General features: G+C 51.5%; 2 protein-coding genes and 1 long non-coding RNA gene across 4 annotated transcripts; 1 reads left to right on the top strand and 2 right to left on the bottom strand.

Moving 5' to 3' along the window:
• Nucleotides 1–410: 410 nt before the first annotated feature.
• Nucleotides 411–1,600, bottom strand: LOC150017104 (uncharacterized). Its single transcript, XR_016510094.1, has 3 exons — nt 1,270–1,600; nt 980–1,169; nt 411–574 (listed from the first exon to the last, which is right to left on the bottom strand). It is a non-coding gene; the product is annotated as an uncharacterized LOC150017104 (long non-coding RNA).
• ISM2 (isthmin 2) lies at nt 1,352–13,291 on the top strand. The gene is made up of 5 exons (XM_090272103.1): nt 1,352–1,620; nt 6,895–7,107; nt 8,371–8,767; nt 10,538–10,621; nt 12,444–13,291. Exons 1-5 carry the CDS (start codon nt 1,480–1,482, stop codon nt 12,959–12,961), a joined length of 1,353 nt encoding a protein of 450 aa, XP_090128229.1. The 5' UTR covers nt 1,352–1,479; the 3' UTR covers nt 12,962–13,291.
• A 5,124-nt stretch (nt 13,292–18,415) lies between these two features.
• On the bottom strand, nt 18,416–26,554 carry AHSA1 (activator of HSP90 ATPase activity 1). Of its 2 annotated transcripts, XM_090271237.1 has the most exons (9): nt 26,249–26,553; nt 24,758–24,948; nt 23,066–23,148; nt 22,554–22,671; nt 21,404–21,492; nt 20,396–20,524; nt 19,839–19,940; nt 18,890–18,941; nt 18,416–18,791 (listed from the first exon to the last, which is right to left on the bottom strand). In XM_090271237.1, the coding sequence occupies exons 1-9, from the start codon at nt 26,326–26,328 to the stop codon at nt 18,619–18,621; spliced, it is 1,017 nt and encodes a 338-aa protein (XP_090127363.1). In that variant the 5' UTR covers nt 26,329–26,553; the 3' UTR covers nt 18,416–18,618. The 2 variants fall into 2 exon arrangements, with proteins under 2 accessions (XP_090127363.1, XP_090127364.1); XM_090271238.1 differs by lacking the exons at nt 22,554–22,671; nt 23,066–23,148 and having other exon boundaries at nt 26,249–26,554.
• Nucleotides 26,555–26,578: the final 24 nt, after the last annotated feature.

The following is a 26,578-nucleotide window of genomic DNA, read 5'->3' as shown; positions in this document are numbered from 1 at the left end:
TTGAATGGAAGTCCAACAACTATGGAATTAAAGAAACCACATCCATCCAGACTGGTAGGAGGGGTGGAGACGTGGAGACGCTGAACAGGCTGGTGGATAAAAATTTAGGAGAGATAATCTTGGGAGTGAGGAGTCCCAGCCCCACACCAAGCCTCCCAGCCCAGGGTTCCACGTCAGGAAGATAAGTCCCCATAACTTCTGGCTGCAAAAACTGGCAGGGAGCCTTAGCCTGGTAGCTCAGTTGGTTAGAGTGTCACCCAGACATACCAATGTTGGGGGTTCAATCCCTGGTCAAGGCACATACAAGAATCAACCAATGAATGCATAAGTGTGTGGAAAAATAAATTGCCATTTCTCTTTTTCTAAAATCAATTTTTTTAATTAAAAAATAAAAACAAAAAACTGGCAGGGATTGAGTTGGTGGAAGAAACTTCTTGAGTCCCAAGCAGCTCCTCCGGGCTTAATCAGACTCACTCCCTCTGAGCTCCAGCACCTGGGTAGCAGCTTGAAAGGCACCAGCAGCATACAGGGAGGACCTGAAGTGGCTGGCATCCGGGCGAGAGCTGGGGGACAGCTTTTTCCCAGAAAGGCAGGCAGAGGGCATTGTCCCTTTTCTGAACCCTCCCCACACAGAGCCACAGATTTAAGTATTTACCATACTTAAATTAGGCTAAGGCAGCATCCTAAGATCTCCTTCCTAAAACAAATTTTTCTGTCTTAATGTCTTGGGTGGGAAAGGGGGAGGATCGATCTATCTCTCTCTCTCTACCCGCCCCCCCCCCCATAAACACTTAAAATCAATATCCCAAAAAGGCCTAGGAGTGGCCTAGGTCTCAACCTGGTTTTTGCAGTGTTCTGAGAACACCTTGAGAAAACTAGGTGCAGAGTGGCAGGTGTTCCTCTGGCCTCCACATCCAGCAGGGGAGCTGGGAGAGCCTGGGGGAGTTACTTCCAGGTCTTCCTCCCCAAGCAAACCTACCTGGAATCATAAATAAGCATTTGCCCAAGATCTGAAGGGTTCGACGCTGGGCTGCAGCGCATCCCTCACTCGCGAGGCCCTGGTTGTCAGGGTGCCCCCGGCGTCGCCGTCGGAGTGCCCGCGGGGAGGGCGACCCCTCAGGAGTCCTAGCCAGGCCTGGAGAGCGTCTGCCGGCGCACTTCCGCGACAGCTACAGCGGCGGGGACAGAGGATGGGGAGGGAGCCAGATCAAAGGAAGCGCCGAGATACCAACCCTCCCGGGAGGGCGGGGAACAATCCCGGGCACTGACCCCGAGAGTAGTGCAGGCGCCCCTCCCGGGGCTCAGGCAGGAGAGGGCGGCGCGGCGCGCGCTCCCGCCCCGTGCGCCCCGGCAGCCAGGCCTGAGCCACCAACCCCGAGCTCCCCGCCCCTGAAGAAGGCGAGGCGGGGACCCAATAAACTCGCCGGAGCGGGTCGGGAGGCGCGAAGGCGCCGGGCGGAGCAGCTTTGGAGGGAGACGATGCCTCGACTCCCCGGCAGAGCGGGGCTCCTCTTCGGTGTGGTGCTGCTGTCGGCGCTGCTAGCGGAGGGGCGGGGGCTCCCTATGAAGAAGCCGCGGGATCGCTGGCTCCGGCCTCGGAGCCACGCGAGGTCATCGGAGGTGAGCGGCGGGGCGCGGGGTTGCGCGTGCTCGGTCCCCCTCCTGGCCCAACAGCTCTGGCCATGCGGGTAGCAGGGCTGGGACGGGAGCAGCGGCCACCGGGTGCAAGGGCTGGGCTGGGCGAGAGCCAAGTGCGTGGGCCCTCAGGAGCCCCCACTCCCCAGGCTGTGTAGCGCACAAGCCTGGGGTAAAGCTTCACTTCTGTGCTGCGGAGCGTGGACACCCAGGAACGGCCCGTCGCCGCGCCCCGAACGCACTTCTGCAGCCGTTCTGTCCAGGTGCGCGCTCCGAGGGCGCGAGGGTGGCAGAGGAAGCGGCGCCTGGCGCTTTGCCCAGTGGCGGTCCGGACTTGCTTTGCTGAGGTTCAGACGGTCAAGGTGCAGCCTCTTAAATGAAATCTGCAAAAGATTTGTGTTCTTTTGAGCAGGAATTGAGACAAGGTGCGGTAGTACGTGGCGTCCTCCAACCTGCTGGGTGTGAGGAGTCCGTCAGGGACCTTTATATTATTATGAACTTGGAAAAGCAGAAGAGGTCGCTAGGACGTTCAGGAGCACTTTCTGAGTGGGCCTTGCAGTTGGGTGTAGGACAGGAGTGAGACGTTAGAGTGGTGTGAAACCAGTCTTCGGAAACCTGTGCCTGCTGTCACCAGGGGTCAACAATCCGGCCGTACCTCCCTGGACTGGAGTGGACCTTCATCCCCATGGGGATGAAACCTGCTGGACTTGTTCCAAGGCATGCAGGAGCAGGCCTGTGTGGTAGGGGGTCCTGGCCGCTCTCCTGCGCTGAGCTGTGCTTGGAGGAGGTCAGAGCAGTTCTTCCCGTTTTCCAGATGAGGACACTGAGCGGCCCAGACAGGTGCACAAGGTGCAGGAGATGGTTGAGTGAGAGCCGAGCTTGGGACACGCTTTCAGTGCCCGGGCTGCTGAGCCCTCCAGAGACAAAGGGACGAAAGGGCCCCAGGCTGCACTTTAGGGGGTCTGTGTGGACCAGGGTCTGTCCACCTTTTTTTCATTACTCCCCACCCCAAGGAGCCTTTTAGACAATTTTCAAGAGCCCCCCACCATGAATGTTTACTAACACAGATATTGTTTATGTGCTATGGCCCTTTGGAGTATTACAAAGCATTGTAGCATCTAAGATTTTTTTTATTTTCCCTGAGAGCCAATTTTTTGCCCTGTTGAAAGGACATCCCTTAAACTAGGGTTTCTCAACCTCCACATTACTGCCACTTAAGATTATATAATTCCTTGTTGCACATTGTAGGGTGTTTGGAAGCATCCCTGGCCTCTCTCCCTACAAGACGCCTGTAGCACCCCCTCCCAGACAGAGCCAGGCTTCACTAAATGTTCCCAGAGGGACACCCAGCCCTTGGGAACCATTGCTGTAGACAGTCCTCAGCAACTGAACAGCCTCTGACCAGTCCCCTCTCCTAATTGGAGATGACAGTGGTCATAAAATTAATGAAACTGGAAGTTTTTTCTACTTGTTTGGTATAAATCCTTCCTATGTTAGTACTTACAGCTTTGTACTGTAATTATTTTCAGTACGTTTGCCAGATTTTTCCCCAAGACCAGCCTAGAGGATGAGTTATTTCAGAGCCAAAGTCATATCCCCAGCCCCAGCAGGGCCTGGCTGAGTCCTCAACAACAGTTTTTAAAAAGATGTATTTATTTATTTTTAGAGAGAAGGGAAGGGAGATAGAAAGAAAGAGAGGGAGAGAAGCATCAAAGTGCAGGAGAAACATCTATCAGTTGCCTCTCGCACACTCCCATCTGGGGACAGTACCCACAATCCAGGCATATGCCTTGACCAGAACCAAACCAGCGGCCCTTTACTTTAGAGGACGAAGTCCAACCAGCTGAGCCACACCAGTCAGGGCTCAACAACATGTTAAAGCAAATTGGTGACATGGAGGACAAAAAAAAAAAAAAGCAGAGCTTGGAGCCCAGGGCTTGGGGTTCTGGTCGCAGGGGGGTCAATAACGTGTGTGACTCACCTTGGATGATTTCCTGACATTCAAAATGAGGGGCTAAGTCATCTTCATGGTCCCATCCAGCCCAAACATTGTTCCACGCATCTGTGTGATGTGTGTTAAAGCTGTTACACATCGAAGATGTTAGCTAAGGAATGGTTGAGAGACTGCAGACTGCTATTCTAAGGGCCTTGGGTGGTGTGTCAGAAATCACTGGCCAACCCAGAGAGACCGTTATGAACAAACCGAAGAACTTAAACTCCCCAGATCTAAAGGTATAGGATGACTGAGGAGGAGTGAACATTCCCTGGGCCTTCACATGATGTTATTTCCTTATCACACCATTGTGACTTGGGCATTATTCCCATTTTCCAGATAAGGAAATTGAAGTGCAGAGATGTTAAACCTAACTGGGATTGGGAGCCAGGTCTGTCATTTCAAGACTACACCAGGGATGTTATGGTCTATCTTTGCATATCATGCTCCAGCCTGTTCATCGAATCCCTTGAAAAGTCTTGAAATCATTAGTCTCGTGAACGAAATATACCAAGAAGCAGGTATTTTCCTGAAGATTGGCTTTCTTTGGCAGGGGTCTTTCTAGTCCAATCAGTGAGTGTGAGAAGGGGAACTGGAACCCAGGTCTGCATGGTGCCAGGCCTATGGCCTTGCCTCTCAGCCTTTCCTGCAGCCCTTGACTGTGACCACTGTTCTCCCTCTGACCATTCTTCTTGCTCTTAAGAGCTCAGAATCACTGGAAAGCTGGTTGAGGGAGAGCGGGAAGGACAGGACCGGGCAGGCTGCTCGTGCTCCCAGGCAAGTCCCCAGCCCCACTGCCTCTCAGTCTCCTAATCTCGTTCCTCCCCTTGGCACCTCACTAGGTTGTTATGAGGATCAAAGAGAAAGATGGATGTGAAAAGCAGAACATCCTGTTCTGGTGTTTTGTTCATTCAACACGCTCACCACCCCAGAGTGGCAGGCAGTGAACCAGAAGGTGCAGGCCCTGCCTGGAGTTGGCAAAGCACAAGGGTTAAGAGCACTGAGTCCAGGCAGACCACCTGCCTTTAATCCCGTCTGCCAGGCCCCCTCTGTGACCCCTAACACATTCCTTCACCTCTCTGATCCTTGACTCATCTCTACAGTGGGGATGACGCTAGTACCTTCCCAAAGTGGGGCTGGCGCCAATACCTTAGGGTGCTCAGTGGGACCTGCCGCATAGCTTGTGGGGCTCTGCAGAATGCGACAGCGGAGCCTTAAACGAGGCGCAGGGCCCTGGGCATGGGTCACACGGCCTGAACCAGCCTGGTGCTTGGAGGCTGTGGTCTGTCTGAACCAGCCTGGTGCTTGGAGGCTATGGTCTGTCGGGAGCACTCTTTTTACAGTGAGGAGCTTTGAGGTCTCCACTGGGTGCCAAGGTGGGCTGGGTCAGACCCATCCACACTAGCGAGGAGGAGCGTGAAGTCCAGGCCCCTCCTTCTGCCTGCGGTCCTCTAGCCTGGCTGGAGAGGCAATCACTGTTGAATGCTGAGTCCCCAGCACCTCCTGGGATGCCACAGTGACCGTGTGAGCAGCAGCCTGGCTCTGTGTGGATGGGACCGGGCTGCAGGAAGGGCAGGTGCTGGGCAGCATCTGGCAGCTAGATTTTGTTATCCAGAACAAGCTCCTGACCCCGAGGCAGAGAGGAGATGGGAACATGGGGGACCTGCTAGGGGCTGAAGCAGGTTAGCAGGCTGGCTGGTGCATGCAGGGGGTGGGTTGTGGGTATGAGGGCTCTTGTGTTAACTGGAAACACATGGGTCTGGGCTGCTGGCCAAGCCTGGGGAGGGCACACGCAGGCGTGTTGTGTATGTGTGCGTACGACAGAGAACACGGTGGAGAGCTATCTCAGTACAGGCATGCCCCACTTTTCAAAAGCTCACATTATGCCACTTCACTTTTATAGAAGACTCACATTAGTACCTGTTCTTGCTAATGAAAAAAAAAAAAAAATCCAAGAGGATTTTTGCTTTTACAAAAGGAAAGTGGGAAGATACAGCCAGTGTCCCGTTGCTTGAGGTGTTCACTGGCCTTGGGGACTGATCTGAGCTGTACTGGTGAGCCTGGCGTACCTGCCTGCAGATCAAACCCTCTCCCCCAACCCCAGCAGCCCACAAGCAATGACTGGCAGAGTGGGTAGGTAGGTCGCCAGCTCCTCCTCTTCTGGTGGGATAACTGAGGTGCCCAGTGGGATTGAGCTCCAGTTACCCACTTTGGTCGCTGGCCTGATGGAGCATTCTTTATTAGCTGCCTGCCTGGGTCTCTCCCCACCTCACCCCCACCTTGACCCCCACACCACCCAACCATGGTGTCTCGGGATCAGATCACCTTCCAAAGGAACCACTTGCCCTTGAATCCTTGTCTCTGTGCCCCGCCACTCCTCCCCTGTCCACACCCAGGAGCCTCCTGGGCTGTTGCACAGATGGGAGGCTCCACGAGAGGCAGGTGTCGCTGAGATATTCAGCCAGGGCTTTCTATGGCCTTTGCTCGTCTGGTCCAACTGGGCACCAGGGACAGCTGGACTTGAACGTTCTCAGCACCTGCGGGATTTCAGCTCTTTCCCATCACTGTTTCCATTTTATAGATAAGGACACTCACAGAGGTTATGTCCCCTGCCAGGGTCCCTCAGGTCAATGCCAGCCACTGCCAGGATTCAGACTCAGGCAGCCTGACTCTAGAGCAGGGCTTCTTAACTGCAGCACTGTTGACATTCTGGGTTCGATAATTCTTGTTGCAAGGGCTGTCCAATGCATTGTGGGATCTTTGGCCTCTACCTCCTAGTTGCCAAGAGCATCCCTCTTCAGCTGTGACAATCACAGATGTCTCCAGACATTGCCAAATGTCCCCAGAGGAGAAACACTGCTTAACCACCTGGCCAGAAGGCAGGGGAGCCAGGATCCACCAGGAAGGCTGTATGGATCTGAACCCCTGCTGCCTCGGGCTTGCCCGTCCCTGTGCACCAGAGGCTGCAGACAGACGAAGGGCGTGCCTCAGTTTCTTCCTTGGTAAAATGAGGAGGTTGACTGTGTAGAAACCTGATTTTAACCCTTATCTCATGCTTCACGTTGACACCACTTGTCAAAAGGCTTTGTGGAAACACCTCACTCACCCTCGGAGGCCTTAAAGCAGTCACGTTTGGATATATAGTCCCAGGTTGGGTTTGTGATCCAGTCAGACTCCAGGGCTCCTTGAAGTCACCAGCCTTTTTTGGGTCCACATGGGACGAGCCCTGATCTCCATCACCTCTCCCTCCCCTTCTCCCCGCTTAGGTCTCAGCCTCCCCAGATCCCAGGTCTCTTGGGGAGGAGGAGGAGACCCCACCGTTCCCAGGAACCCGCTTCCAGGTGGGGCCACACACACCTCTGTCCCTGGAAAAGGCAGCCCCTGCTGGGACCCAGGGGGACACGCCCTTGCTGCTGGAGCTGCAGAAGCTGCCAGGACTGGCCAACACAGACTTGAGTACCCCGAACCCCAATATCCAGGTGAGAGCTACAGAAGAGCCATGCACCCAGCGACCAGCTGGAGAGGCGCTGGGCTCAATGGCTTACTCTGAGATCAGGCGTCCTGTCCCGTATTCTGTGTAGGGCACAGGTGCTATGTGGCGGGGGAGAAGGGCCTCCCCGTGCTGGCCCTGTGGAGTTCTAGGTGGGGAGCACCTGCTCCTCCTCTTTCAAGCTGCAGACTGTGAGCAACTCATGGGGCTCCCAGTCCATCGCAAGGGACAAACAGCACCAACCCGGCCACGATGCCATGAGCACCAAAGGAGTGGAGAATGCTTTCTGAGCTGCAGTGGATTCCGGAAATCTGGGGGGAGGCCTAATGGACAAGCCTGGAGGTCCGATCCCCGCCCAGGCCCAACCCTTTACTGCCGTCCCATGAAGGGTTGCTCAGGGGGGTGGGGGGCGGTGGCATTCCAGTTTTCATGCTCCACTGCCAGTCCTGAATCCTAGTGGTAATCGTTCTGCATTTTTGTATAGCATCTATCGGACAAACCACTTTCACCAGAAGAGAAAAGCGTAGAACATAACACCGTTAAAAGCATATGTGTATGTCCATGTGTGCATGCATGTGTCTGTGTAAAACCTGGAAAGTCAACCTCCAAAATGTTATCTGGCAGTGATGGAACACGGGCAGTGTTCACTCGCTTCTTTCTATTTTGCTGTTTTTTTTCCCCCCAAAATTTTGTTTAGTGATCTCAGATTCATTTATAATAACCTCAAATGATGTTTTTAAAGTTCACTTGTAAGTCAATTATTTCATATTACTTATTTCTCCTCCATGGTGTGGTGAAAGAGAGCCCCCCCCCTCCCCCGCTTTGCCCCCGGGGTCAGTGGGAGGGGATCGGCTGTCTTGGCTGTTATTTTCTGGTTCTGTAATGAGGAAGTGGAGGCTCCTGGCTGTCAGTGGCCCCTGAGGCTGTGCAGCCTCCAGGCTGGTGGAGCCAGAATTCCAAGTCGGCTTCTCTTACACAAATGGGTCTCTACCCTGGCACGCGTTAGAGCCAGCATGCCTGGCCCCACCTAAGACCAGTTAAATCTAGGTAGGTCTCGGGATGGGCTGGGGAGTCAAGAATCTGCAGGGGACTCCGATACACAGCCAGGTCTTCAGCTGTGACCCAAGTGCCCTGGGAGGCCAGGACGGTCAGGCCTCTCCCCCACTGCTCCTGCCCTCGTCACCTTCCCTCTCCCTGGTGTCCAGTTCTGAGCCCTTCCTCACTGACTGGCCCAGAGTCTGTCTCCCTGCAGGCGACCATCGAGGTGGTGCAGGACCCCCGGGCCCAGGTAGAGATGGACCTGTTGGCTGAGCCACGCAGTCGCTGGCCCCAGGGTGCCCCCAGCTGGCAGCCTGCCAGGGAGCTCTTCTGGCCCCTCTTCTGGGGCTACATGGAGGGTGAGGAGGTGGGGTCCAGCCTCAAGGGCAGAGTCCCAGGGGACAAGGAGGAAGAAGAGGAGGACTACCCTTCAGAGTACAGCGAGGAGGAGGAGGACTACCCTTCAGAGTACCACGACAGCGAGGACCAGGAGAGCAGTGACAAGGAAGATGATGACCAGGAGAAGCCTGGGTTCAGTGGAGCCGCAGGCGGCTGGGAGCGAGGCTGGCTGGCCCCCAGGGACTGGGACTTCAAGGAGCTGGACAGTTACGGTGAGTACCCCCACCTTGGCATCCCTGGCTGCTGCCCCTCGAGGTCCAGAGCGGAAGTGGGGGTGGAGAGAAGGCTGAGAGCTTCCTGGCCAGGGGCAGCAAGGGGACCAGGAGCTTAGGCCTGTGCAAACACCATCATCAGCTAAACAGTAACATCACCCATAGCTTGCAAAGGTTTTGTCTCCATTAGACCATCACAACAGCCCTGAGAGCCCCTAAGCAAAACAGACATTTTTAACGTTATAGATATTCATAGCTATCAGTTTCCAATAAATTGGAAAATATTATAAATCCCATCATTCACAATTGACCTCATTTTCAGACTGTGTGGGTTTGAATTCTGATTCTGTCACTTACCAGCTGAGCGACATTAGGCAAGTTACTTAACCTCTCTGTGCTTCAGTTTCCTGCCTTCTATAATATTGAGAATGGCAGAACCCTCACTACATAGGATTGGGTGTAGAGGGTATTAAGTCAGTTGATACAGTAAACACTATATTGGTTATTTTTATTAGAAAAAAAATGTAATATAGTCTATTCGGAAACTTTCACCTAAAGCCTGACAGCCCCCCATGCCAGCCATTCTTATTTCTGCATATTGCAGCTCAGGGTTTCCCTGGGTGCAGACCATTTCACGCATTCACCCCAGGGCTGTGGTGCTCTGCCATTGGATGGAGGTGGCTATGATTAAGACTATGTCATAGCAGGCTTTTCACAACTTACCACAATAATATAAACTAACAGGCAGAATTTTCATAACTTTCAGCTTTTCTTCCATCGGTTATCCTTAAACTATTGGTACCAGCCTGCTTGGGCCTCCTGAGACGTGAGGAGTGCCAGCTGTGCCGTTAGTCTGGGGGTCCCACAGAGGGCCCTGGGTCTCAGGCCCTGCACAGTTAGAGGGTGCAGTCCCGGTGCATTTCAGGTCTCTCGCTAGGACTGCGTTCCTCTCACGGGCAGCAGGGACAGTCTTTAATATCCCCAGGGACAGGGCAGTATTGTTACCCTGGGTTTTGATTGACATAAAAGCTATAGCTCAAAGATGGCGAGGGACTTGCTCAAGAGGTCACATGGCCAATGCTCAAGGTCACAGCGACAGTGGCCTCCAGCCCAAGTATCTTTTCCTCTTCATTGCTGTGCTGACATAGAGTGTGTGTCTGGGGGTTGTGCTGTCTCCGTGGGGCCACCTCCTGCGTTTGCACGGTGCTCACTGAACAGAGAGGGCTGAAATCCAGCCCCTCCTCCGTCCATGGCTACCGGAGCCCAGGCACGTGCTGCATCCTCCTTAGCAAAGGGTGCCTTTTGCTCGTTTTCTCGAGTGCACCCTGGGGGCTGTGCCCACTCACCCCTGGCTCCCTGCCTTGACCCAGATTATGAGCTTCAAGAGGAGTGGAGCCCCTGGTCTCCTTGCAGTATGAGCTGCAGCAGCAGCAGCCAGCAGAGGACTCGGCCCTGCGGCTATGCCTGCACTGCCACCATGTCCCATGCCTGTGACCTGCCCCCCTGTCCCGGTGAGACGAGCCACAACTCTGCGCAGGGAATGCCTTAGACACTGGGCTTGGTCCCCTGGGAAGGAGGGCCTGTGAGCCTTGTACCGGGGTAGACCTGGGAGAGGTGATGCAGGAAGCTCACACACATGGTGGTCCTGCTTCATCCCTGGTCCGTCCCAGATGCTGTGGGCACCAAGAGCCTAGTGAGGGCTGGGCTTCCCCATCGGGAGCACAGAGGTGCCCTGGGGTACCACCAGCCTGGCCTCCTCTCTTTCCAAAGGTGCCAAGGCCGAGGAGCCCTTGGGCTTCCCCAGTGAGGAGTGGCATCCCCTGATCTACAACGCTACAGACGTGCTCGGCCCAGGTCAGTGGTGGCCTAGGCCTGGTGGTGTGGGGGAGAACCTCCCTTGGGAGGGTGGAGCATCATTGCAGAGGCAGGAATCTCGTTTCCATGCATTGAGGCAGAGAGTACATCCTCCAGCCGGAAGGTGAGCCTCCCCAGCAAGGGCCCATTGGCCTCCCCAGCCTGGTATGCCTGCTGGGAGGGTCTTGCTGGCAGCCACAGAGTGTGAAAATCATCATGGCAGCAGGGTGGGAAGGGGACATTTTGGCTTCCACTCCTGGGTCACCCTCGGGGCCACACCTCCGGGGCTGCTCCCTCCAGCAGCTTGGAGCAGGCCAAGCTCTCAGCTGCATCTCAAAAGGAGCCCGAGGCTGCCCGCAGCCTCCCTTGCAGATGAGGCCCCTGTTCAACGCCAGAGAGGCTCCCTGTGCAGCTGGCACAGTGCTGGGGGAGGGGATTCCCAGAGGACCATGGCCTGGTACCTGTCCTCAAGGAGCTCAGGCCTTACAGGGGAGCCACATGACCAGCTTGCGCACTGCACTGAGAAGTGTGCCCAGGAGTCTGGACCACAGGAAGGAGCAATTTGTTCTGTGTGTCAGGCGTCAGAAGCCACTTTTCTCGAGGTAGAGAGATTGGGGCGGGGGGCGTGCAGCATAGACAGAGGAGGCCACTGCGGGCCCAGAGTGGCAGAGTGACTCACCCAAGGTCATATGGCCTGAGAGGCAGAGTTAAGAACAAGAATGGGCCAATGGGTAAAATACAGGGCAGGGCCAAAGTAGGCTTCCAGTTGTGAGTACATGAAACACAGTTTATTCTTGTATCATTATTTCTTAATTATTGTATTTTTTCCATACAAACAACTGGAACCCTACTTTGGCCCGCACCCTGTCGTCGGCAGCCGTCCGTCTCGAGAGACGATGGTGTAGCTTCTTAAGAGTCTATCTGCACCGCCGAGAATGGCTGTGCAGTCCGACTCGGGAGTGACACGGTATCTGTCTCCTCCCGTGTTGAATCGACATCTTACGATGACGCTGGAGTGTCCTCTCCAGTGAAGCTGAAGCTACAGAGCCTGGGCAGGGTGATATGGAGGGTCTGCTGTTGCCCATGCAGCAGACACCCCCCCTCTTCGCAGCTGAAGGATCCAAGGGAAAGACGGAGTCAATACAGCTTGGCTTCAGGTGCGCCGCAGGAGTTGCCGGTGTTGACTACAACGTCAAACCGCCTTAGGGACTCCGGCTCCGGATTTTCTGTCGGGGTTTACTCCCTTAGCCTTTCCCCTGAAGAGGTATGCCGCAAGGCAGCGGAGGTTTTTTGGAGTCAGAGTTTTCCTTCTCTGATGTGCCCTGACTGGAAGATCGAACCAGCGACACTTAGCTCGCAGGCCGACGCTCAATCCACTGAGCCAAACCAGCCAGGGGGACCCGCACCCTGTATGGAAACACTTTCTTACCAGTTGGTTAAAACTGCTCTCTTGCCCCAACCACCCAGCTCCTTCCCCAGGATCCTCCCCACCGCCTAGCATCTAAAGGAACAACAGCTGGCAGAGCAGAGGGCATCTAGGCCCCTTCTCCAGTCCTCGGCCAGCATCTGTTTTAAACCATGGCCTCTTGCTTCAGGTTGCCTGGGTGTTGTGTGGGAGCCCATCTGTCAGCAGAGGAGGCCAGGTTGGACTGCCCCCAGCTCTGGTGTGGGTCCTTCCCCTTCTGCCCCTAAGGCCCTCCTAGGCCACACCTTTGCACCCACTGGGGCTCTGGCCTCCTCTCCACACTTTGGCCCTTAATCAGCCCCCAGCACACCGCACCAAGGGGCTGACCCGATGTCCCCACTTCCCTGCCCTCTGCAGGTGTGGACAGCTGTGAGAAGTGGCTGAACTGCAAGAGCGACTTCCTAGCCAAGTACCTGAGCCAGGTGCTGCAGGACCTGCCCAGCTGCCCATGCATATACCCGCTGGAGGCTGTGTTCAAGGCCGTGAGCCTGCTGGACGAGCACCAGGGCCGCAGCTTCCAGTGGAAGGACGCCAGTGGCCCGGGAGAGCGTCTGGACGTGTACCAGCCCACGGCACGCTTCTGCCTGCGCTCCCTGCTGTCCAAGGACAGCAGCACACTGGCCGCCCAGCACTGCTGCTATGACGCGGGCGGCCGGCTGCTGACCCGAGGCAAGGGTGCTGGTGCCCCTGACCTCATCAGCACGGACTTCTCACCTGAGCTGCACTTCAAGGTGGACAGGCAGCCCTGGATCCTGTGTAAGGGGGACTGGAGCCGCTACCACGCTGTGCGGCCCCCCAACAATGGCCAGGCCTGCGTTGACAACCCTCCAGAGGAAGAGTACCTGGCCCAGCTGCGGGAGGCCAAGGAGTACTAAGGACGGGGCTGCTGGGCTGGGGAACTTCCCTTGCAGGCCCCTCTGCCTGTGAACCCAGGCAGGTCAGCACCCAAGTGTCGGGCTGCATTGGAGAGAAGGTTGAAGGGTGCACAGGGCCCAGAGTGTGGGGCAGGAGCTCAGCTCCAAGGCCCAGGGGGCACAGTGGGAGTCTGTCTGTGGGGGCCTCCCTGTCCTGCCTGCCAGGAGGCGCTCTCTCTGCCTGGCTACTCCTGCTCCTGCCGCTCCCTTGAGCTGGGCGCTCCTGCCCTGGGTCTGCACACAGGTGGAAGCCAGGCTCTCAGGCTCCCCACACACAGCCTGGCCCCCAGGAGCTGCCCCCAGCCCTTTGTCCGCCTTGGGCACCCAGACCTCCGTTATCACTGAGTGGCTGCCCCTAGTCCTCTCGCCCACCGCCTGCTGGGAGCCACCGAGCAAAAGGCTTACACCCTCGGCTTGGTTTGGCACTGCCTCTCAGTGGACACCGCTTCGGTCTGGGGCTGAAGGCTATCAGTGGGCAGACAGGCAAAGGTGGTTGAGCCAAGGCAGGCTCCAGGCGGGGAAAGGATCGCCGAGTTCAGTCCCTTCCTTTGTCCAGTCCACCTCTGTTCTGTCCAGGTTACCGGTATGTGCAGGGCTGGGAGAGGGCAGGGCCCCAAGTTGGGTGAGTGGCAGCGTGTCACAGCGGCCAGGCTTGGGGGAGTACTCAGAATCAGCTCAGGAATGTGTCATGCTCCTGTGGTGCGCCAGTAAATGAGATCTCTGGGACAGGGAAGCCCCAAGTGTAGCATCTGGGCAGTGTCTGGTGTAAATGTTCCCAGTGGCCCATTTCGGGCTCCCGTGGCCATGTCACTGAATGCACTGAGCTCAGCATGGGGGAGAGATGCGCAGGGTCCGCTCTCCTAGCACAACTTGGGAGTCTTCCTGCCTCTCCTCATCCCCAACCCCCACTTCCTTGCCTTCTACAGGGTTGAAATGCTGAAGTCCAGCAGTCCCTGTTCACAAAAGCCTCCTCCACAGGTAGGGGATTTCAGTCCTAGCCTCTGGACAGCTGCCTCTGCGATCCTCAGCAACAAAGCACTTTATTTTCCAGTTCTGATGAAGAAATTGGGGCCCAGCAGTGCAGGGCTGGGTGGGGAGCCTTTGCTTCCAGCCCAAGCCGAGCTCCCAGCTCCCACAGGTGGTGATTGTGACCGCCTCAGCCAGCTGGGCAGACAGAGCTCCTGGGTGCAGAGCTTTGAACATACTCACGCTTGTAAAGGGCTGCCTGGGAGACACAGTCACTCTGAGCTTTTTGGTCAAAGAGGTACATTGCATTTACTCCGGAGGAAGTGGCCCCAGGTAACTTACTGCAGGGGGATCCAACACAGAGTTGCCCCAAGGACTATACCTGTACAATGGCAGAGTTGGACCTGTTCCCTGCCTTAGTTGATATCCTTACCAGACACTCCATGATCACTCCTGGCCTTTGGGGAAGGAAGGAGACACATCAACGAAACAGAAGGAAGAATGAGCCTTGACTGGTGTAGCTCAGTTCATTGGGCGTCATCCTGCAAAGCAAAAGGTCACCAGTTCGATTCCTGGTCAGGGCACATGCCTAGGTTGTGGGTTCAGTCCCTGGACAGGGTGCGCACAAGAGGTGACTGATCCATGTTTCTCTCCCTCTCTTTCTCTGTCCCTTCCCCTCTCTAAAAATAAGTAAATAAATTCTTTTCTTTAAAAAAGAAGTAGAATGAGGCAAGGTGTGTTTTGCGCAGCCACTTGGAGAAGCCCAGAGAGCCACATGTTTCTGATTAGCATCACACCTGACACCTAGAGGTAAGTTTATTAGTCAGGTCCTGGACCACAATCTAAAACTACTCACGTCACCAGATGGAAGCCAAAGTTCACACTCTCATCTGTGGAATTCAACACAATTAACATGGACATGCTTTAATTATTTTTTAGCAGATATTTTTAAAAAGTAAGAGACATTCCAGAGTATTTTCCACAGAGAACTGTAAATTCCCCTCCCTTTTTTTATTTTTTTAATTTGTTGACTTTTTTAGAGACAGAGAGAGGAAGGGGGAGAGAGAGAAAGAGAAACATCGATTTGTTGTGCCACTTACACTTTATGCATTCATTGGTTGGTTCTTGTACATGCCCTGATGGGGCTCGAACCCACAACCTTGGCGTATTGGGATGACACTAACCAACTGCCCTACCTAGCCAGGGCTCCCCTCCTTTCTAATATAACTTTATCTTGACACACATGCTACCTAAATTTAATCTACACCTCATGGTTGTTTATTACCCAAACAGTATTTGGCCCGTCCCATTTTTAATCTATAATCTTGGTGACATGCTAAATTGCTACCATGTCAGGCCACAGAGAAACTAAGAAACAGGGGCTAACTGGAGCCTTGAAGGGGCAGGAAAGTAGGTCAGCTATAAAATGGTTCCTACTCTACGCAGGAGAAAGGGACACTGGGCAGGTAGCTACAGGTTTAGGGAACACCTGTGTGTGGGGAGCAAGTGATGGAGGGCGCACAGCACCTGTGAAGGGGCGTTTCCGAGCAGCTAGTATCAGAGCCAGGAGGGGCCGTGAAATCAGAGGCCCCTCCCCCTGCACTGGTCCAGTGTCAGTCTCATCACTGGTGTGACTTGCTGTTATTCCTGTCCCAAACACCAGAAGCCACCCGCAACCACACATCACTTATAACCACTGCTACTTTTTCCAACTGAGCTGCTTCAGCCACCAAGGTGGTTCTGCTCAATTTCCCCCTCTGGTTAACCTCATATAGGGTCCTGGTGTAGCTAAGACTGGTCAAATTGAATTCTTACTAGACTTTAAAACAACCAGCAGTACAAACCGTGTCAGATCCTACTGACTTCCCTTGTCTCCCAGAAGATAGGCTGCTTCAGATCCTTTATCGCATTATTCACAAAAGGGACCCAAATGTGTCTCTTTGGCTCCTCCATTACAATTAGATTTTCTTAACATGCTGAGGCACTTACAAACTCAGCAAAATCAGCTGAGGTATTTATTAAAATGCAAGTTCATGCTCTGGCCGCATGGCTTAGTTGGCTGGAGCATTGCCCTGCCTACCACCAGAAGGTTGCGGGTTCAATTCCCACCCAGGACACATGGCTAAGTTTCAGGTTCAGTTCGCAGTTGGGTGCATATGGGAGGCAACCGGTCGATGTTTCTTTCCCCCTCCCCTTTCCTCTTTCTCTAAAATCAATAATTTTTTTAAAAAGTGAGCAAGGCTATATTTTTTAAATAACTAAAATGCAAGTTCACGGGCTATACCCACTGAGTAAAAATCTCTAGAGATGGGGTCCCACTTTCTGCATTTAGTAGGTGGTTCATAAGTGAGACTTCTTGGTCTAGGATTTGCAACTTGGCCAATTAAGGACCTTTTCAAAATACTAATTCTTGCTCCAGGGAAAACACTGGGACTAATGAGTACAGAAGTAGCAGGTACCATTTACTGAATGCCTCCAGTTGCCAGCATTGATGCACCCATCACCTCGAATGCTCTCATAAAGCATCTGGTATACCCATTATACAGATGAGGAAATTCGTCCCATTTATTAGGAAATGGCATATTTACAATTCAAACTGAAGTCCAACCAAGTCCACAGTTTTAATTACATCATTCTGTCTTGGAGACTCAGATGGCTAACTGCTGTCAAATGACAGTGGTAATTGTTGGAGCAGCCATCAGTGCTGGGATGTGACCTGTTACTGAGTATGTCACATGGCAGACACTTGGCTTGGTGCTTTGGTTTTTTTTAAGGTGTTAGTAAACTCTACCTCAGGACTTCTTATAAATACTATTTTCTGAAATTGGTAACTCCAATCAGGTGTAAAAGGGCTCCTTTTTTTGTCACTGGTCTCTATTAGGAGTGCAGTCTGTGTTAGGAGGGGCCTGTTAATTTAAGCTCGAGTCCAGGCTTTTTTAAAAATTGCTTTTAGAGGGAGAAAGGCAAACATCAATGCAAAAGGGAAGCATTAACTGGCTGCCTTCCATACACACCCAAACTGGGAACCAAACCTGCAACCAGCCAACTGGACTACACTGGCCAGAGTCAGTCCAGGCTTGTTATCAAAAAGCGGTCTTTTTGGACCCCCATGAAGCAGATATAATACCGAGTTAGGTGCAACTTAGTTCAGTCAGGCACTTATTTGAAGAACTCAAGACAAAGGTAGCTTTTGCGGATCTAAATGATCCTGGTAAGTGCTTCTTTGCAGCTTAACTACAATGTTTTGGCCAAGTCATTTTGGTAGAATCAGCCCGCAGGCCAGCCACCTAATAAAACAGGCAAAAAATAGCAGGAGGAAAATAGCTGTAGCTGCAGGAGGTGGTGTCTGGACTAGCAGTCACTGACTCAGCCACCCCAGGGCTTGGGACACCAGCGCAGGGCTTGTCTGGGGAGTGACTCTCCCTGTCCAGGCAGTTACCTTTCCTGCACCATGGCGGTGTGAGTGCCCCCAGAACATATCCCCAGCACTTCGTCAGTGCCCACTGTTTGGTTAATGGAACATGGAATTTAAAAATACTCTGACAAGGACATTCATTTCTTCCTCCTTCGGGAGTACTGAGGCCTGGAATTTCCTACTCCAGGAGGGATGCTTCTCATGTTAGGAATTCAGCAGCTTCTCTGTGGAAATGAACCCAATGACAAGGCAGTAGACAGAGTAGTTTATTTTCTTATTGATTACAGTTATCTGTCTGCCCTCTGTTAAACCCTGCGCCAACCACTTCCCCGTGCTGCCTGGGGAGGGACTGCACAGGTGTACGTTGTCAGGGGGTGAGCGGCTGGGGCAGGAGAGCTGCTCCACGCAGACTTGGATGTAACGGCTTCATCTTGAGCACTGGCTCTGCGGTTACAGCCCTTCTTCCAAGTCCCAGCTCTGCCAGTTATCAGTTGGGTCTTGGATATTTTACTTAAGAACTCCAAGGCTTGGGTTCTTATAAAACATAGTATCTACTTCACAGGGCACTTACGAGGTTAAACGAACTAACACAAGGAGTGTAATGTCTGGTACATAGTAACTGCTCAATAAACAGAAGCTGTTAACCCAAAGCTTACATCTCTCGGCCACAGGGTGGGAATCTCTTTCCATATCTCCAATCAGCACCTGGTGATCACCTATTCTTCTAAGAGGTTAAAAGGCCATGGAGAGTGGAAAGCCCAGGATGCCACCTCCACCAGTGACGTTTGTTAGCACCGTTTATTCCAGAGCACCAATCCTCCTTCACTTTTCCCTCAGCGAGGGGAACAGCACCTTTTAGCCAGTCTGCAGTATGCTTGGTGATAGGCAGGTTCCCCTCATGCCTCTTAATTACATACATTTCTCCAGAATGGAGTCAAGGCCTTATTCCAACCTTCCGGTTTTTTAAAAAAATTCAAAACCTCTACAAGAACTCTTAGTAACAACCATCCAATCAACGCAGACTCCAGATAATGCACGTTTTTTAAATTATGTTTATTTAGCATATGTACACATAAAAGAGAAATCGCCCTCTAATCCCACCCAGCAGAAAACATGCACAAACCCAAGGTATACGTGGAGGAAAGGGCCCTGGCCCCAAGTTAGTGGTTGGGATGGTGCAATCCTGTGAGTCAAGCCTCGGTCAGGAGAGAGCTGGCTGAAGCTCCCGCTGCTGGCCCTAAAGTAAGCGGGCACCGTAGCCGAAGGTCTGTTTGATGCCCTCAAAGTAGTAGCGCTGCCAACCCTGCCGTGTCCTCTCCTCCTCAGGGGCAGGGATGCCTCGGCCTTCCATGCACAGTTCTGTCTCTCCGTTCTTGTCAACGAAGGTCAAGGTGATGGTGGCAAAGTGCCCTGAGGAAAGGCAGAGGGGAGAGAGGTTTCAGATCTAGGGTTTGAGACTAAGGGCAAAATTCTGGGCTTAATGGCAATAGACAAGTATGGTTGCTTACCTTCCGGCCAAGTTTTAAACCTCCACTTCATCACAATATGTTTCTCGGGGACCTAAAATAACATTAGATCAGCGATTTTCAACCTTTTTTTACCTCACGGCACACGTTAATTACTAAAATTCTGCGGCACACCAAAAAATGTATTTTTTTGCCAATTTGACAAAAAAAAAAAAAAAAAAGGATATAACTTTTATTCAATCAGATGGCTATTGTCATTTTCAAAATTTGACAGTCTAAGGGAAAAAGAGGTCAGTGGCTTGACAAAATAGGTACTGCATGTTTTAAAAATTCTTGTGGCACATGGTTGAAAATAGCTGCTATAGGTCCTGGCCGGGTACCTTGGTTGGAGCATCGCCCCAGTATACCGGTCAGGGCACCTACAAGGAGCAATCAGTGAATGCATAAATAAGTGGAACAACAAACTGATGCTTCTCTCTCTCTCCAAATCAATAAATAAAATGAAAAAGAAAATGGCTGCTACAGATCAATGTACCCAAGCCTAGCTAGATTTAACTATCTGCCTTTCATACAAAATCTATCATCTGTGCAATTATACCACTTATGAGGGAAAAGTGGGCCACAGAGCAGGTAGTTTCTGCAGTGATATTACAATAGTTCCTAATATCTTCTCTTGCTCCTAAGCTGGGCCTGGTCAACTGTGCCCAGGTGAAATTTCAGTGCAGCAAATGGAAAGCCATAAACCACCAATATACACAACCTTTCTTCCATTAGTTCTTCTACGTTGAACTAGTTTTAAATCCACTAAGGAAAAAAATCCCAGGAAAGAGAATTCAAATGGCAGCATTCTTTTGAAAAACAAAACAAAATGAGGTGCTACTAATCAGAGATGAAAACCTTAAATTACACCCAGAGCTGGAAAAAAGGAGAAATGTTCCTTTTCTGACCAGGCAGAGGCTGCGTCCTGGACCTGGGGTTGGCAGGTACTCACCAGGTCAGTGAATTCCCCAGTGACGTTGCCATCCACCAAGTGAAACTTCCCACCTTTGTCTGCTTCTAACACTGCAGGAGCATGGGTAAAGGCCTGAACCAGCTGCAGAGAGAAAAAAAAAAAAGTGGTAGGGAGGAGCTGCATGGCTTTCAGGGGGACCCAGGGACAAATGGCAACTGAGACCTGCACACCTCAGCTCTCATTCCAAAGATACCACCTTGTCTGATGACCAGGTTCAGGTTCTATTCTGTTCCCACTATAGACCATGCTTTGCCTTGAGCGAATTGGAATCCATAACATCACTTGAGCCCCATTTTCTAAAAAGAATGATTCCCATGGATCCCACTTAGATGACAAATATAGGTGAGAAAAAAAGAGGGCAAATACCCTTTGAGGAGTGGGCTGAACCGAAGAGGGTTCCTTGGCCTCTGCCTGTTTGAGGAAAGCCTCAGGGTTCTACCCATCAGTACATCCGCTGCATGTGGAGCGGATGTGTCCACAACGCAAGTCACCTGGAACGGCACGTGCCATGAGGCCAAAGGGCAGATTATATTTACCTCTTGGGTGGTCAACACTCGATAGAGCTCCTCTGGTGACGTGAGGAAGGTGTCTCTAAGGGTGATCTTACAGGTGGGGATTTTGACACCAACAGGTGTGGCCTGGGCTTTGGAAGGAGCAGATTTAGCCTGTGAAAGTCACAGTGAAAACTGTCAGTTTAGAGGAATAGTGAAATCTCAATTAACATGGCTTCAGGGACAAACCTGCCATTTATTCTCACAAACTTTTTCACTTCACGGCTAATTACTCTAGGGGGTTGGAGAGAATTTTGTGTGTATGGGTGTTTCAGTCACAAGGGAAACTTTTCCAAAAAATTCTCAATTCCCACTGAAAACAACTACGTTAGGTCAGGGAAGACTGATACTGTTTTAAGAATCGATCAGCCAAAGGACATGTTACATCGACTCATGAGTCGTTTCTGAAGAGCACTGTGTGATTCTCAAACAGAATTTCTATGCTTAAATAGCCAGAAACAACCACCCCAACGGCATCCCCATCTCCGAAATGTCCTTCACTGTGCTGACAAAGGTCATTAGGTCTGAAAACTCAGTGCTGACTCTGAACTATGCAAGTTCTTTTCCAGAAAAAGTAATTTGCTCACCCTGCAAGTGGGGTGAAATTGATCAATTTCCTGACAGGGGAAGCTAGCGATCTAACCCAACGCCTTGAAGATACTGCTAATATCAGAGTATGAAACGCCAACACCCCAGTTAGAAATAATACTTAAGATGTATATGGGTGAAGACCACCCTGTGTTCTCAACATAACTTGTGTAAAAGGCTACCAAGAGATTTTGAAGTCCCTAATGACTTCTATTTGCTCTAGCAAAGGTTATAAATAAAAACCAGGTGAAAGATGGGTTGACAGACAACTACATACTGTGGGCTCTAAAAAGCTGTGGCTTAGAGATTAGGGTCTGAGAGAAAGAGCTGGAATTAAGGAGGAGGCAGTGTCTAGACTCCCGTTCCAGACAGCCTCCCACCACACCACGTGGGACGACTGTTTACCTTGCGCTCCTCAGTTTTCAGTGCTGGCCGAGCGGTTGCGTCTACTGACTCTCCATTCAGTGTGGGCAAGATCATGCCCTGCGTGAACTCTGGAAAGACAGAAATCCCAGCTCTTGGAAGTTATTTGTTATAGTAGTTGAGATTCGGGGCTTCAGGCAGCTTAACTAATATGGCCATCTTAACCCAGAATGAAGTAATGACTAGGAAAGGGTATCTACTTTACATTATCTTTGGTCCATGCCAGATAGGTATCTGAGTGGGTGCTACACAATGCGGTATGCTCATTGGGATTATTTTAAACCCAACTCAGCTGGAAGCATTACAACTTGTTAAATGTATGTGAAGTCTATTATGGATGGTAGCCAATGAATGTAGTCGCACTTCCAACAACTTCCGAGTGGGGAAGATACCCAAGGATGCATGTTTAGGACCCATTCTCCACGTGGCCTTACTGCTGTAGAAGAGCTAACAACTAGTTGTGGCATCAGAACAACGGTTCCCACCTCTATGCTGGTTCCCTCTGATGCTCGTTACATGCACTCCACCAGATCAAAACATACTGGCAGAACTGGGATTCTAGGGGAGCTGAGCTGGTTAGTATTCTAATCACCCTCTAAATGTCCCTGGAGAATGCATATCAAAGGTACTCCAGGACAGTGCCCAAGTAAGTAGTCAGTCTGGGGACGCTAAGTCTTTAGATCAGTGCTGTCCCACAGAAACATAACGCCAGCCTCAAATATATTTTAGTTTTCCAGTAGCCAGATAAAAAAGTTACACAGGTAAAATTAATTTCAGTAATATATTTAACTCAATATACCCAAACAATCACTTCAATATATTATCAATATCAAAAGATTTGATATGTTACATTCTTTTTCGTACCAAGTCTTCAAAATCCACTTTATTTTACACTCAAAGTACATCTCTATCTGAACCAGCCGCGTTTCAATTGCTCAAAAACCAACACATTAGACAATGCATCTCGAGATCTTGCCCGTACTCAGTTAACAGACTGACTTCAAGATGAAGCCAGTCCCCTCCCCCCAAATCTTTACCCGTGTGCCAAAGAGAGGACTGCCAAGCCCCTTAACCAGAGTCTGACAGGTGGAACACTGTCGCCTCAAAGCATATGCAACTACTCAAGGGATACCTGTTTTGAGGGTGCTGATGTAAATTCCCATTGCTTCTCTGAGAAGTTTCACCCCTTCTTCTTTCATTAAGGCCACGAGATTTGTGTCAGGCTCATCTTTGGCAAGGCTCACACTAATCTGAGTGAAAGATCAGAAGTAGGGAGTAAATAACATGAGGGGTACCTACATTGTGGAGTGTGGGTGCTGCGCAATCAGGTAATTGACGTTTCCGAAGGAAACGTGTGAGAGGTGGGGTATTTGTACAATCCCCGTGAGTGTTCCTTCTCAAGTTCTCTCTGCCAAGGCCAACGGGGGCTCATGTTGGAACCCACATTACTAGCTAAAGCAAAGTGACAAAATACGCACAACTGCTCTGGCAGCTCCCAGTGGCACCACTGACCTAGAAAGTCATCTGCAGACTAGGCTGCTGAATGCTTGGCCCAAGCCTGGGCTTGAATTTTGAATAATAGCTCATTTTTCTCATTTGAGAACAAGAGGATGTGGAAGACTCAGGAGTTTAGGAAGCACCAACCTCTACTTCATCCACGCTGTTTTCATCAGACAAATTGGGGATTTCCACGTGCCCCTTGTACTGCACTCCCGACTTAGAGGTACCTGTCAAAAGCAACGCACTGTCACGTCTCCTCCTCGGAAAGAAGAGTCAGCTCTCAAATCTTTACTACCGCTCTGCTTACACTTCTTCTGAACAACTGAACTGACCCTCTCTATTCCGAGAAAACGCAACACACCAGATGCAACCAGCCTCCCCCCTCAGAAGAAATGCCTTCCCTTATCCAATTTTTTGAAACCAAGTGTCATTAAGGTGTGGGACCAAGAGCCGCATGAATTCTGCCAGGGAAGGCTTTGGGTCAACAGCCAATACAGTCAGTTCGGCTAGAATGCTTATTTCGAAAATACAAATTTGTTCCACTTAGGGGACATTTGATCATAACATGAATTTTCACATTTGCTTATATCCATGAGAAACACTAGGTGACCATAAAAAACCACACCCAGTTGAACTGAGCTTCTTAGGAATACACAAAACACATCTCAAACACTGCTTTGCCAGTGACCTCAGTTCACTACGCCTGTGAGAAGCCACGCCACCCACAACCGGTGTTACAAAGTCCCTTCTGACTTCAGATGGCGCTCCACCTGCCGCTTCACTGACGCACCCACCAGCCGCAGCTCCTCTGAGGCCTGCTTTCGCAAGTAAACTCCAGGTCCTTTTCAAGGTAAGGCGTGATTTATGTAGCTCTTACCATTTAACATGTTTGAAACTGTGCTAGCAATTTTTACGTGCCTAAATTTTTAAAAACGTGTCACTGATGAAGCTCTTGGGTGTTGTGTGCCTAACCCTCTTTTTCCAATGAGCCTTGTGGCTTTCATTGAGCAATTCTGCATAGAGCAGTGACTTTTAGGACTACATGTGTCACCCTACAGCAGAACTGACTGTACTCCAAAATTAACCAACAAAACATTACTTATTTTCACTTCACTAGGCTCCATTTTCTCAATCTATGAAAAGAGGATGGGGCAAGATGACAGTACTGTTCCTTTTAAAGTACTATGCTCTAGTAGTTAAAAATAAAAACACCCTGATATATCTACTTTTCTGTTTTTCTTTATTACCATTCATTGGGGAAATGCTGACTGAAGTACAAGCTTATTTCATGCTTTGCCCATACATACTTCTTTAGCTTTAGGGCCTTTTAGAATTCAGCCTCCTGACTGAAAGGGGGCATATGCACGGTCCCAAGTCTTCGCTAATGTCACAGAAGAGACGTGAAATAGAGGAGAAGACTGCCCCACATTAGTCACGTGGAAGCTTGATTAGCCCAGTAGTCTGACCTGTTAGGTTCACACTGAAGATAGCATGTAGGATCAAGACCAAAAAATCCCCCCTCCCCACTTTTAAATCATCTGAGTGACAGAAGCAGCTGGTTTGAGGGAGTCGCCTAATGTGTACTCACACGGACCAAGCCCCCAAAATACAGGGCACAGCTGCTTCACTGGTAGTGACCCCTGAGACTCACAGAGAGGAAATGCATTTAATGTCCGAGAGTGATTTTCAGCATCTAATACTGCTTTCTACAGGACACCAGAACAGCACCACCTCCCTTGAAAAGTTCGTAAGCCCTGAAAACTGTTCTGCGCAGCTCCTTAACAGATCAGGCAGAATGCAGTTAACTGTCTTCCTGACAGCCCAGCACAGACTTACCTGTCCAGTTTAGTTTGACACTCCACTCATAAAAGAAGATCAGTTTGCCTTTGCGATTGTTAATGGATGCCTCTCCATCAAGCTTGTTCACTTCTGTCACCTCACACTTGCCTTCCTCATTCTGCACTTGCACTGCCAGGAACAGTGTTTTCAGTTTATCCGTGGACCAATTTGAAGCATCCCTCTCTGTCCTGCAAAACAGAAACAGGGCTCTGGACCAGAAGCCAAATAGGACTCCGCTTGCTCTATTCAAGAGAATGCAAGGCTGAAGGAGGCCTGACAAATGGGCTGAAAAGAACAAAACCCTCTCAGTCCCACTCCAGGATGCCCGCAAACATGCCACCCTGTTTTAGGAAGGCAAGGAGTTATATATTGTCAATGAAGACAACTGCCCCACAGAATGGTTACAAACTAAATCAGCTGAAGGGTGCAGGGCTCAGCATCTGACACATGAACCTCCTGCCCTGCGACCGAGGGGGAACCGTGCACATCTGTTGAAGTCAGGAGCGCAGCCTGGGCCACACGATGCACAAAAAGCCCTGGAAGGAGTAAACCAACAATCCTGACCCAATTAGCACAGTGTTCTGATGCGTCAAGTTCAAGTAGTGCTATAACCGCCCTACACATTTTGTGCCCTCTAGATGGCCATGAAAACAATGTAAGTGCAGGGCTTCAAAACAAACAAAAATTAGGTCAAACACTCTGGTTCTGTGATTAGGAGAGGAGGCCGGCTGAGATACAGAGAAGAAAAACCACTCTGCCTCGCATTTCGCTAACTAGTAGAGAAAAGCAGCCCAAAGCTGCAACAAAGGACAAACAGGGATAAAAACAGTTAGAAACAAAGTTTAGCGGAGCTGAAAAAGCAGCAAACTACTTCTGGGAGATTTCGTGAAGGAAAGCAGGCTTTTGAAGGGTGCTTATAGAACCAGGCTTGCCCGGCTACCAGGGGCAATGCCCGGAGTTACAACACAGCAACTTCCCAGTTCCGGGGGCGAGGCCGGGGCGTCTTCGCCGCCCCTGAGCTCTGAGCACCTGGAGACCACGTTCCAAACCTCCGCCTTCCGGGCTCCAACAGCGGTTCCTACTTTTCATTTCACCCGTAAGTAGCACAACAGGAATGCCATTCTCCCGGCCCCTGAGCCGGGAGCACAGCGACCTCCAGCACAATCCAGGGCCCCCGTCTGAGTCTCACGCTCTCCTCCGACCACGTGTGGGAAATCCCTCTCTGCTCAGGTTGGAGGCAGAAGCTAGGGAGTAATGGTTGCAGCTCTTTGAAATCCCTGCTCTGAGGACTGCCCTGCAAGTTGCCCCTAAACACTGAAACGGCGGCCGGGAGAGGCATGAGGCTACGGACACAGGCAACAAGCAGCACCCACTCCCAGGTCCGGTCAGGGCTGCCTCGGTCCCAGCTTTGTCCGGGCCGGGGTTCTATGGACCCCGCAACCCTGACCCAGCCGTAGTGCTCCCGTGGCCTGGCCCGCTAGCCCTCACCAGTGCCAGTTGTTGACGTTGGTGGCGTCCGCCCGCTCTTCCACGATCCAGCGTGGGTCACCCTCACCCCACTTGGCCATCGGCTTTCCAATCGCGCCGTCACCAGGTCCCGAGCAGCCACGGCAACAACCTCGGTACCGCCTGGTCCCCAGTCGCCTCGTTACCAGATCCGGAGCAACCACAGCAACCAACTAAGCGCCGCCTGCTTCCAGCCACCCAGCAGCGCCTGGAAACTACTAGAAGCGGCCGCAGAACCTTCTGGCTCGCTTTTCCCTCCACCCCCACCCCCTCCCCGCCTTAACTTCCGGCTCCTCCTAACTTGCACTCGGT

The sequence above is a fragment of the Furipterus horrens genome, unplaced genomic scaffold (assembly GCF_987537825.1).
Source record: "Furipterus horrens unplaced genomic scaffold, mFurHor1.1.pri manual_scaffold_3, whole genome shotgun sequence".
Lineage (NCBI taxonomy): Eukaryota > Metazoa > Chordata > Mammalia > Chiroptera > Furipteridae > Furipterus > Furipterus horrens.
Note: the sequence above shows the minus strand (reverse complement) of the source record. Positions and strands in the feature narration are given on the sequence as shown.

What these genes read in the sequence shown, in the direction of transcription:
- ISM2 (XM_090272103.1), top strand. Translation starts at nt 1,480, where the DNA reads ATGCCTCGACTCCCCGGCAGAGCGGGGCTCCTCTTCGGTGTGGTGCTG. An exon ending in GCCACGCGAGGTCATCGGAG is followed by an intron (nt 1,621 to 6,894) that starts GTGAGCGGCGGG and finishes CTCCCCGCTTAG; the next exon opens with GTCTCAGCCTCCCCAGATCC. An exon ending in CAAGGAGCTGGACAGTTACG is followed by an intron (nt 8,768 to 10,537) that starts GTGAGTACCCCC and finishes CTCTTTCCAAAG; the next exon opens with GTGCCAAGGCCGAGGAGCCC.
- AHSA1 (XM_090271237.1), bottom strand. Translation starts at nt 26,328, where the DNA reads ATGGCCAAGTGGGGTGAGGGTGACCCACGCTGGATCGTGGAAGAGCGG. An exon ending in TGTCAAACTAAACTGGACAG is followed by an intron (nt 23,149 to 24,757) that starts GTAAGTCTGTGC and finishes TGCTTTTGACAG; the next exon opens with GTACCTCTAAGTCGGGAGTG. An exon ending in CATCAGCACCCTCAAAACAG is followed by an intron (nt 21,493 to 22,553) that starts GTATCCCTTGAG and finishes CTGTCTTTCCAG; the next exon opens with AGTTCACGCAGGGCATGATC.